The sequence below is a fragment of the Morone saxatilis genome, unplaced genomic scaffold (assembly GCF_004916995.1).
Source record: "Morone saxatilis isolate NCDOM2014 unplaced genomic scaffold, NCSU_SB_2.0 Contig7, whole genome shotgun sequence".
Lineage (NCBI taxonomy): Eukaryota > Metazoa > Chordata > Actinopteri > Moronidae > Morone > Morone saxatilis.
This window is the reverse complement of record NW_023340246.1, coordinates 8,864,931-8,877,206: the sequence shown is the minus strand read 5'-3', so window position 1 is coordinate 8,877,206 and position 12,276 is coordinate 8,864,931. Positions and strand designations below refer to the sequence as shown.

The following is a 12,276-nucleotide window of genomic DNA, read 5'->3' as shown; positions in this document are numbered from 1 at the left end:
ACACACACACACACACGTGTGGTGATCACATGGTGGAAACTAACTGCAAGGTGGGTCAGCTGAAATGAGTCTCACACGGAAAGAGGCTTGACCCGGGGATTTCATTAAATTATTAGCATTTGCCGTTTGAAAAGCAAGGTTTAGTCATTTTAGAAGTCGTACAAATCATTTTGTGATTCTGTAACGTACTATTATTCTGCTTCAACTTATTCTATAACCAGAATGCTTTCTAATGGAGGTTCAAAACAATATAAAATGAGATGACGGTGGCCTGGAGGCAAACGGGACTGGGACTTGCCATGTGTTGTAGGTACGACAAGAAAAATATGCACTGCCAGCTTTCCCTGAATAAATAAAGGTTCAAATCATTAAAAAAAGCAAAAAAAACATTTAAAAAACCCACCGGCATTAGCATTTGAATTTGCCACATTTCGATCAGCGGACAAATTTCAATCACTGTTTCCAGCTTCTGGTTATAGGAAATAAAATACTGATGACGCTTTTTAGACCACCAGAAAGGCACAAATCAGTTAAACTCAATGGTATTCCCCTTCTCAATTTTTCCACCATCTCTAGCCAGTTAGCAAGAGAGCAAGTGTATCAGGCTACAGTTTGGTAAGTAGCCAGGGTCTGCACTTTCTCCATCAACTCAGACTGTCATCTACCATGTTGCCCACTTACAGCTGGCGCGTGTGTGTGTGTGTGTGCGCTGTGGAGGGCAAGAAAGAAAAGAGAAAGTCTGGACTATCTCAAGTGCGAATAATAACAGACGTCACAGTGTGTAGATTTAGAAGGTAGAGACATTAAAATGCAATCAGAGGAGAGCAGGAGGAGAAGTTTGATTTGCCTGCAATAAAAATGAAAAAAGTAATAACTGTTGCCAGCATTATCATTGCTCAGTAAAATCTAACTCTAAATGTCAAACATCACTAAACAAGGACTAAATCCAGGCGTAAAAGGCATTCTGCAAGCCTGAAATAAAAGTACCTGACGGTGGCTGGTGCGGAGGTGGATGATGGTAATGATAAAGATGGCTCCAACTGACACAACAACACTCCACACTGAATACAACCATGCCGACCACATCATGGCTGATGGGCTTTCTGTCAGCCACGGAGGTGACAACCTGACAAGATCTGTCCACCTCTCCTGCGAAACTCACACCAGCTCTGCCTCTGTCTGCTTTAAAAACTCAGGCTCCAACGCTCCTCTTTCTATGCCAAGATTTACACGCGCGTGTGTGTCTGTGTGTCTCTGAGTGTGTGCTGTGATAAACAATTGGGAATCATTTGATTGGCAAAACAGAAGGACAAACAATATCTGGACATGCAAATGTGCACTCGGGTTGCAATACAGACGAAGCTAAATGTCTGTGTGTGTGTGTGTGTGTGTGTGTGTGTGGGTGTGAATGCACGAAGCACAGGGAGAATGTACACTGCCTATTGTGGACAAAGCAAACTAACTCACACGTGTTTTTCTATGTGTCTATGTTTGCGTTCAGATTTGTGTAAGTGTATGTGTAAATGTATATGTGTTTGTCTTGAGTGTGTGCGGATTATGATAGAAGTTACAACACAAGCTAAAATAACAAAAGGAAACCTAAACAGCAGCTCCCACACACTCGACAACGATGCGCCTTCAGCTTGTGACGTCTGAGCTTTAATAAAGTAAAAACTAACCATGCACATAAATGCATTTTTAACATTATCTACAGGTGATTTTACATGGATATGCTGACAGTGTGTTGCTTAAAAATGAAAGATATTCTTACAATGCTTGTGATACTTTCACAGCTGGCAGATGACAAATGCCTTTTTGTGAGACGATAAAATTTGCATGAAATGTGTCTAAATGTGTGACATGTAGATAATAAATATACAAATAATATATATATATTTATATATATATAAATACAAATATCTGAACTTGTAGAAACATTTTGACGATGTGCAATGTGTTTTATTTTTCACAAATTATTTCAAGGACAAACAAAAAAAGGACAAAAGGTCAAAGGAAAGATATGCTTTTAAATGACTTTTATCACAGTACAGATTCAAAGCAGGAAGCCATGCGTGAAAATCAGCTATTCACAATCTTGACCCTGCCTTCACAGCTGAATCCAGCTCGCCAATAAGAGCACAAATGGCTTTTTTCTTTTTCTTTTGATCTTTTTTCACTTACTGTGTTTAAAGATAATACTGCTGTTTTAAGACAATCTTCTAATATACAGTATAGTCTTCTAAGAGATATTTCTACCTTTTCAGAAGTAATTTGCTGCTGTTCATTCCTTCCCAGTATAAAAGCTAACTTTAACAGACTTACATGATTCATCTAAATAAACAGAAAGCCTTAATTTGGTATTGTCAGTGTCTCTTTTTTGTGTTTTTTTTTCTCCATATCAGTACATGCGTTATTTATTTTTTTAATCATCATTTTTTCCAATCATCAGACACCCACAGGAAGAAAATCCTTAATATGTTTAATGTTTAGACACAGGTCTTGTTATTCCGGCACCTTTGCTTCCCTGGACAGTAGCTTATTTCGCTTAAATAAGAAAAACTAAAACTGGAATACAATTCAAGAAGGTGTTTCAATTCTCTCTCTCTCTCTCTTTCTCTGCCTAAAACTTCTCTCAAAGTCGGCCTCTCCGTCTTTCTCTCATCTTTTTCTGGCTCATTGCTCTCCGGCGGTCTCTCCTATCTCTATCCCCAGACCAGTTGGATGACAAGCGGAGAGCAGGAAGAACAGTAAAGTTTCCATTGAGAGAGAGAGAGAGAGAGAGAGAGAGAGAGAAGGAGAGAGAGACAGTGAGAGGAAATGGTAAGAGAAGGAACTTCTTGCAGACAGGAAGTGGGGGGGGGTTGCCGCTTGCCTCAGCGACAGTATTTTCCACATCCGCCGCTGACTACAAACAAAAGAAAGAAAGAAAAAAAAAAAGGCCTTGCCCTCTGTAAACAACAGAAAGAGCTTAGAGGGAAAAAGAAGCACTGAGGCAAAGAGTTTCTATTGGCCTCATGATTATTATCTCCAAGAAATGTGCATCAGGTTTTTCAACATCTGCAGGTATGTTCTAACGCAGCACACATCTGCATAAGGTAAGTTACTTATTGAACGAATTAATATGGAAAAAGGTGCTGCTCTAAACAATATGCATATATATAAGGAAATCTAAAGAGAACTAGGGTTACACAGGGCAACCAGATGTCACTCACTTGCATGCAGGGAGGATTGAAAAGAGAGTGGTGAGAATGGTAAAAAAAAACGTGGGGCAAAGGGTAACTCTGGGTTACAAATGTGTAATGTGAAGAAGCAGGGGAAACACTGATGCATGCTGATGTTTTCAACAGAGAAGCACTGAGGAAACAACAAGCCCGATATCGCTCACCACAAGGTCCCCTTGCAGATACAAATATTGCAACTGTCTGAGTCTGCAAAGTTTAGACTGTGAGACACACACACACACACACACACACACACACACACGGACAAAATTAAACTGCAAAGAGTGTGATGCAGGCCAAATGGCGTGCAGTAGATGCTTAGACAGTGCATGATAAATCTCTTAGCAACCAAGGCAGGCTGATGGAAAAACAGCTTTGCAAAATTGACAGCTACATAAAGGTGAGAACAAGGGACACCTTAAAGGAAAGAAAAAGTTTGAGATGTTTGTGATGTGGCTGTTCAGTTATGTTATGTTAAAATACTGTGGTCCAATAAGTAAGACCAAATTGAGGTCAATAAAACATTACAGGGCACATTTGACTTTAGATCTAGCCTCGGCTCCAAACACCCAACAAACAAACAGAAGATCTTCTGGGTGTTCCTTCAAAACCTTGCAGAATAATCCATAAAAGTCTGTTCATATCAATAGAGCACTTAACCAAAACATCTACACAACTTCTATTAATGCTAATATAGCTGTTACATTTAGAAGTGCAACCTGTGGCTCTCCAGTCTAGGAGCCATCCTATATCTATTCCTTTTTCTGCACAGACACTTGTTTCTTAAATCACATCCAGCAGGGTTTCCCCAGTGTGTCTCTGACAGTAATGAAACTATGTGAGACCACACTTCACTTCTTCTTCACACTGGATCCAATACTAAATACTCTGTCAAACCAAAATGTCAGCTTAAGTAACAGCGGGTCGACCTGACTCCTCCAAGGCCGGGGCAACTCGAACGCGCACATGCATGTGCTGAACCTTGCTACCAGAAACCTGCCACAGAAACACCAAATAAAGAACTGACCGGTGTTTCCCCTCTCACAGTAAATCAAGTAGGCACTCTGTAACACACACACACACCCACACACACACACACGAAATGGACACACACCCATACACTTAGACTCTCTTGTCACACACACACACACACACACACACACACGTACAGCTGTGAGAGGGAAACTCGGTTTGACGTCACATGGCTGCTAGGCAACCGGCCGCCGTGGTAGTGAAGATTTTCCACTGCAGTACAAACACAGTGTGTGTGTGCGTGTCTCAGAGTGTGTATAATGTGCGTGCTGATATTTTGTGTCGACCCACTTGAGTTACAGTTCAGGACATAAAAATGAGTCCAGTCCACTGCAAAAAAAAAAAAAGAATCTCTATTTTTGGTTTCGGAGACAAGGTTTGATTCACGTTCAAACAAGCAGAGGTTTCAGTTTAATGTTTGGGTCAGTGTGTGACAGTTTGCATTTCGAAGGGTCATAGAAAAAGGGATGTGAGTCAGTATGACATACGCTACAGTGTTTGTGAGGGAAACAATGTTTTCTGTGTGAATAGAGTATTGGGTTGTTCTGCAAAGTGCAACTAGAAGTTGCTAGAGTGTTGCGTGTACAGAGGGCGTGTCAGTGCAGGCATATTCGAGTGTGCGTTTTAATGTTGATATGGGTGCAGTCTTCATTCCAAAAGACACATCTGTTTACATAACAGATGCAACTTTTCAAGAACCACAGGGGAATCCAAGTGTGTCCAAAATTGTAATGCAACCCAAGCTTTACTGTACAAACAGCATGAGTAACAACACAACTTGTGCATCACTTAGTATTCGTAAGTCCTGCCTCACTTCCGCTCTACTATAGGTTCTGCTCCACTAGCATTAGCTTCTTTCGTCAGTCTTGTTGACAAGCTGAAACATGATGCTGGGGTTTTCTGTACATTGCATAGGTTCAAACACATCTCCCATTATGTTTCACAATCAGTTCGTCGGGGTTGCAGCTAACAATCAATCCAACTGATATTTCAGACTATAAAATGTCAAAAAAAAAAAGCTACTAATAGTTACCCAGAGCCCAAGGTGATGACTTCAAATCACATGTTTTTGTCAGTACAAGAGTCTATTCACAGAGACATTCATTTTATTGTGAAGAGCAGTGAATCTTCATATTTCAGAGGCAGAACAAACTGCAAATGTTTAGCATCCAAATCCAAAATGAGTTGGAGACTGATAGTTGGTTGATTGCCTAATTGTTAAACTAATGAAATGAGGTGATTCGATTTCATTAGCAAGTACACTTATACGAGAAGTCAAGCATTGTGAGTAGAAATAAATCCCATGAGTCTTGGTGTTTATTGGTGATTTGCACATCATCTTCAGTTTTAATACTACTTGGTCATTTTGTAACCTAACATTCCTTATTGATCCTACAATTGCAAGACCCCTCAGGGTTGATCTGCAGCTGTTTAGTTTTAAAATATTCTGATGGGTGCCAAGCGGATAAAAGTAAATTACACAGTAAAGCTAACACCTGGGTGTCACCTCATAACTCTGCTGTTGGCATATTCTTCCAGGAACAACAGAACATCCACAGAAATGTCGAAGAAAGAAAAATACAGATGCCAATCTACTGCAGGTGCCCTTTTGCTGCCAATTTATTAGAAGTATGAAAACACTGACAGCACATATGTGCCTTCTAACCTTGGAGAGATGCCCAACAGTCAAAAGATCAGCCAAACAGAGTCTATATATGGCTCTGTTCAGATTCCAGCCTCTACCAGTTAAGCATACACTGTTACAAATGAGTTGATATAATCCCAAAGCTAATGACCATAACAAAGCAGATGTGTTTGACTGTGTTTAGAGCTCCTTAATGGAACATATAAACCTATAACTGATAAATGTATTCTGCAGAAAGCACTGGTCTTATACTTTTTTTATTTGTCACCATGCACATTTATTTTCTATCTTTCTATGCAACCTTAGTGTGTATATAGCAGTACCGGAGCTACACTTCTACGGTACATCTGTGCATTTCCAGGTACATCTTTAAATCTGGGTCTGACGTTCATTGTTATATGACAAATACAGTCAGGTCCCTTTTGCAAGAAATAGCCGTAAGAAGGGGAGATATATTTCCATTACTGTCAGTTTAAGACAACATGGATAATATACAGTAAATATTGTCCAATGTTTCCTTTCTTGCTCTCTTTCCTTTGTCTCTTTTTGACAGTCTTAGTGTCAAGCTCACTCTGTTCTTCTCTCTATCTTCCCTTCTCAGTATCACTCCTCTTCTCTCTGTCTCCCTCTCCTCTTTCCTACATACCTCCCACACAAGCAAGCGTGCTTTATGTGTATCTGCATGTTTGCCTTTTGCACACATACACCAGGTTTCCTTAAACCACGGGAACTGTGACAGGCTACATGACAGGAACATGAATCACCTGCAAGTCTGACACCTCTGTGCTACAACAGAGCAGACTTTTACGAGTAACTTTAAACCTAAAACTGCCCATCAGTCAGCTGCAGCCGCAGACAGGAGCTTCTGTCTCTTTCTTTGCCAGGATAAAGGAAAACAAAATGAGCGGAAATATGCAAAGAGCAATACAAGCACTATTTAAATCCATCCAGGCAAATTCATTTAAACAAATTGTTTGTAATGCATGTAAGTGGGAGAGCTGGGACATTGGTTTAAGGATAGGTCATGCAATTAACTATATGCAAGAAAACGGCATCCATCACACATACTAAGTCTCATAAATCTTGCATTGGCTTTTAAAAGTAGACACGTAGTAGATAGTAGATCAACTGATTGTGAGTACTTTCCTCTTTAAGCCACAAACGCCAAAAAGAACAAAGATTTTGCAATGTGAAGTCCTGAAAAAGGGGACCGTTTTTGGGACTGGTACATTGTTTATAAGAAAATCAGTTACACAATCCTTCGTTAAATCGTGTTTCAAAGCAGAAGTGAGATGGCCTCGTGAACTTATCCTGGCTACAAATACAAACACATCCACCCACCCACCCACACACACAAACCCAAACAGGCCTCAGCCTCCTCTTTGAATGCCGTCCAAATGCAGGCAAAGACTAAGTGTGTGTGACTGGCAAATTCTCTTGCTTTCCCTCTTTCTATCACCCGTGCTCTCTCTCCCTCACACACACACACACCCATTACCCACACACTAAAAACACACCTACACACACACACAGGTCGGGGCACAGAGCTAGCTTTGTTGCCGTGAATGTCAACCATTACTCAGGCAGAGAGCTCAGGCCAATTTGACACAGGAGCACCCAGCAACATGCACAGGCACATTCAAACACACACAACATACACAAACACTGACATACACACATTTTGAGGTGCAATTGTTAACAGAGACTCACACCAAGACCAGTTCTGCACAAGCTTTGTTTTTTAAAAAACATTTAAATATCAAACTTATGAAAATTATGATATAATGGAATAAATGAATGAAATTTAAGTTAAATGTTAACATTAGCATGTCAGTATGTTCACAATGACAATGCTAACACACTGATGTTTGCTCGTATATGTTTACCATGTTCACCATCTTAGTTCAACGTGTCAGCACTTTATGAAATTATTTGGGGATTACCAAAGTCAGTAGGCTTCATCTTCTGGGGACTATGAATGTCTGGACAAAATTTCATGGCAATCTATCTGACAGTTCTTAAAAGAAACATTAAAAAACCTACCAACCAACCAACATTGGCCTTCCATGAGCCATAGCAAAGCTGTGAAGGGACACAGCATTTCCTTGACTTTCCCATATAATCCATCTATTTCTCTGGCCTTTCCTGTGTGGATGATATATGGAAATCCCAGCCAATGCAGTTTCCAAAGGTCATTGCCATTTAAAACTACAAAAGTCTATTGAATCTCAAGCAGGCTGTAGATACAGGCACACTCTAACAGACTCACACTCTCACTTGGCTCTACTTACCGCTTTCTGTTTAGAACTGAGGAGTGCCGGGTTGAGAAGCTGCTCTCCTTTCTCCGTATCACTGGAAACGTCCTCCTCCGACTCTTCCCAAGACGAGGAGAAACCAGCCGAGGAGGCAGAGGAGGACGACAGCTTCCTGAGGGAGTGGGTGGAGGAGTTTGACCCAGGGACAGGGCTAGAGCTGGGGCTAGGGGTGCAGCATAGTCCCTGGTCTGAGCCAGGGCCTTCAAAAGTTTGAGGCTGGCTTTCCAAACCATGGTCAGTTATTATGACTGCAGGGATGGAGGGAGGGATGGAGGCAGAGTGGTTTGAGGTGTGATTGGTGATGTCCAGCAAAGAAGGAGAGCTCTCACTGCTTTGTGCCCGAGGACAAGCAGGGGTTTCCGGGTTAACCTCCAACCTGTTTGCCTCTGTCTGGAGCGGCATCTCAAGACACAACCGGTCCACTTTCTCACCTCTCACTTCTCTCTCTGTCCGTTCTCTTTCGTCTCCCCACATTTGTGTGTTTTCTACCTCCCCTTCGCCTTTTTCTCCCTCCATTTTCCTCAGTCTTTCTCCCTCTGTTTTCTCTCTGTCTGTGGTTGCATCAGGGTTTAATGTCTCAAGGGAACCCAGAACAACAAACGGTCTGTCTAAACAGGGAGTTTGCATTGTTGCTTCTGAATGGCGGCCATTTTGACCAATCAGTGTCTCGTTCTCAGTGTTTGTTTTAGTAGCACTGCTGTCCTTCTCACCTTCATCCTTCCCTCCTTCTCTCCTTTCTCCTCCCATTGTTTCTTCTTCTCTCTCGCTTCCATTCTGGACAACAGGGGGAACTTTACTCTCGTGTGGGTGGGTCATTGGGCATTCAAGGACTGTGTTTTGCTGGCTGGGATGCGAAGGGGTTTCGCTTGTTGATCGTCTTGGAGACCGAGGGCTGCGCTGGAGCTCACTGTTAAGCACCTGGGCACGAATTCCGGAAATGTGGGCCTCAAAAATGCCAACTTTTCCCCTGACCTGAAAGACAGAGAGAAAATAAAGGTCTAAACGTAGCTACAGTTTGGTTTCCTTGGTCTAACTGTAGAGACGTTTACTTTGATGCATTTTTTCATGTTTGGTTTAGGCTGCTTATCATTTCACAGGTGCACTGGTATCACCAAAAACCTTCACCTGATGTAAAACTGACATGACAAAAAATGAAAATATCACCATTATATACTACCAATATTAAGAAAATAAAAAATAAATTAGCCATGACTCATTTTTCTCATGTTTTCCCATTTTGGCATTAAACAGACTGTCTTGAAAAATGAACTGTTGGCAAGCTACAAATTCCATGTGTGACTGTCTGCAGTTTCAATCTGAGAACAAATGTAGGTTGGCTTCCAATAAATACAAAGAAGACATGAAATGAAATGAAATTAAATCAAATATGAAACAAAAATGTAACTAATAAACAGCTTATGTAAACCCCTGCTTAAGTATTACAGTATTGTAATGCACTATACTGTATACTGATTATCAAATTGAAATTCCAAATAATCTGTATTGATACTAAACCCTTTAGTTGAATTAATACATGTTTAATTACAGTTTAAAAGTACAAATAGTCAGCCAGGATAGGAAAATGAGAAACATCCTCTATGACTTTCCCAGAATGGTAAGTAAAGTTTTCCAGATTTCCTATGTGGTTTACTCTCTTTTCCTTGTTTTCTGCTCAGCCCCTTAAAGCCCGAGTAACTGTTGCACTTTGGCACCAACACACCTGAGGGAGAGCAGTTCTTACTGGCACTGTTCTGACTAGCCCAACAAATCTAAATAAAGCAGTAAATCTTTCAGAGTTTGAGTACATGTGACAAATAAAATCTCTCTTATCTCTTATCTCATTGCTCTATTTCTTAATGACCGCATTCCTAGATCAAGACAGACCGATGTAGCCAGTAAGAGAGAGAGACATAAAAGACACAGAGGAAGACAGAGACGCAGTTAAACAGACAAAGAAGAGGAGGCACATGTAAAATCACCTCGACGTTCTGCAGCTCTCTGTGTATCTGCAGCAGCTGTGCCTGGCGTCTCCTGTCCTCTCGCTTCTCTCCTCCTCCCGTCTCACCTCCCCTCTCCTCCTGCCCTTCTCCTTCCCCTCTCTCCTCACCGCCGGGTGAGCTCAGTCGTCGGACCCGCTGGCCCACATTGACTCCTAGGAGCTCCGGGCTTCGCGGGGAGGGGGAACGAGCACGAGGGGTGGGGCTGGGGGAGAGCGAAGGGGGAAAGACAAAGGTTCGACCCAGGGTTCTAGGGCTTGTCTACATGGAGACATACAAGACGGGATTAGGGGCACTCAGAAATACCTCACTCATATGAACTGATGTTAATATACCAGCTACAATGATGACCTTCCGTTATTGACTCCTCCTTATTTTTCCAGTTAATTCAGTATTTTCTATAAAGGTTACATACCGTAAATGAGATCTATAACATTAATATAGCAGCAGACAACTGTGTGCTATGTAAAGATATAGTGGAGTAATAGTGTCCTGAGCAGAGAACGGCTTCACACTCCCTTTGCCTGTGTTGTTATCCCAGCATGTCTGCGATTTGTTTATGTGTGTGCGAGTTAGAGCATATAAGTCTCTGCGTGTACAACTGAGGAGAGGGACTGAAACTGCTGTCGGTGAATTTAGGATTTACTTTAACCAAACTAGAGTTGGTGGTTGTTAGAACTGTGGAAAGACTAACAAAGACGGTTTTGTTGATGTTACCATGATCTGCAAGGTAATAGTGTTTTCAGATTTAGCTCTCTCAGGTTGGATGTGGCGACTGAGTTACCTTAGGACTGGTCGGGCTGTAAAGTGCTCCACCACCCAGTAACTGACAGTAGGTGCTCCGATCTGGAACCGGCAGCACAGGTCGACCCACTGGACTGGTTCTAGCTGCAGACGTGGTACTCGAGGAGCCTGGCTGGGTGTGAAACTGATTACTGCTGCAGAGAGGAGAGGAGAGGAGAGGAGGGAGAGGGTTGGTTGGTTTGTGTGTATCTAAAAAAAGCAAAGGCTAAACTATCATAGAAATAAGAGTGTTACATTTTGTTGTTTCTTTACAGAACAAATCCACATGAAAAGATCACTACTGTATATGTGAAAAACTCGTAACAAACAACACGTTTAAACATTAAGATGAAAAGTAATTACATAGGTAACCTGTCATTTGAGTAGAAACCAATCATTACATCCATTACAACATGTATTCATAGCTTCTAAAGCATCCCTCCAAGTGATTAGACAAAGTTTTCATGGAAATCAACATGTTGGGCAGCAGGATGACTTCATAAATAGTTCTGTAACGTATTAAAAAGTCATCTTACCAGTCTAGTCTAACAGCTTTCTTAGCTGCAACAAACCATACCAACCAAACATGTTTTAAGCATGCATTTCCTGTCCAGAAAAATGCTGCAGTCTTACAAACAAACAAGAAAAACGTGACGTACACTTAACAACATATCCTGACCTGTTCATGACTCCGAGGCCGTTCAGGTTCAGGGCAGAGGCTGCCATCCCCGCGGCCAGGCCAGGGGTTTTGAGTGCTGGGTACACATCTGATAATCTCCCCTGAAGCTGCAGGGAGGTTTGGAGAACAGCTTTCAGTGTTTCCTCTGCATTCGGTCAGCAGCGGCAGCACACTGCAAGTAAAAAAAAAGACAGAGGAAGATCAGGAAAGTTAATTTTACTGTATCTAACCTCTCTATTCATTAAACATCAAGTAGGAATGTGTCAAGAATCGCAATGAAAAACATTCCTCAAGAGGAAAAATCTAAATGAAAGCCCTTTTCAAAAAGGACAGACGGTGGAAGTTCAATTTTCCATTCCTGGAAAGCCATCCCTAACTGCGTCATGGACAGAGAAGATAATTCATGCAGTCGTGTTGTTAACTCAAAATAAATTATATCATTGTTCATGCTGGGAATCAAACTAAATAGAGAAAAATAACAGAGATATAGAGATTAATGTTGGAAGAAAACAAGAAAGGGACAAGTTCCACTCACTGGAAATAATTTGCCTTTTTCCTGTTAATGTTTCATAGAAGCTGAGATTTGTATATTGCTCATTTGAAT

The 12,276-nt window shown here is 41.4% G+C and overlaps 1 protein-coding gene across 2 annotated transcripts in view; it reads right to left on the bottom strand.

Moving 5' to 3' along the window:
• itpkb (inositol-trisphosphate 3-kinase B) overlaps positions 1-12,276 on the bottom strand; it is a 28,041-nt gene that overhangs the window by 11,302 nt on the left and 4,463 nt on the right. The window contains exons 2-5 of one of the 2 annotated variants that reach the window (XM_035678157.1): positions 11,673-11,844; positions 10,995-11,148; positions 10,193-10,471; positions 8,190-9,185 (exon numbers count right to left, since the gene is read on the bottom strand). In XM_035678157.1, the coding sequence (XP_035534050.1) occupies positions 8,190-9,185; positions 10,193-10,471; positions 10,995-11,148; positions 11,673-11,719 (1,476 nt within the window). In that variant the 5' untranslated portion in view covers positions 11,720-11,844. The remainder of the gene's footprint in view (positions 1-8,189; positions 9,186-10,192; positions 10,472-10,994; positions 11,149-11,672; positions 11,845-12,276) is intronic. The other variant, XM_035678158.1, reaches the window with a different exon arrangement.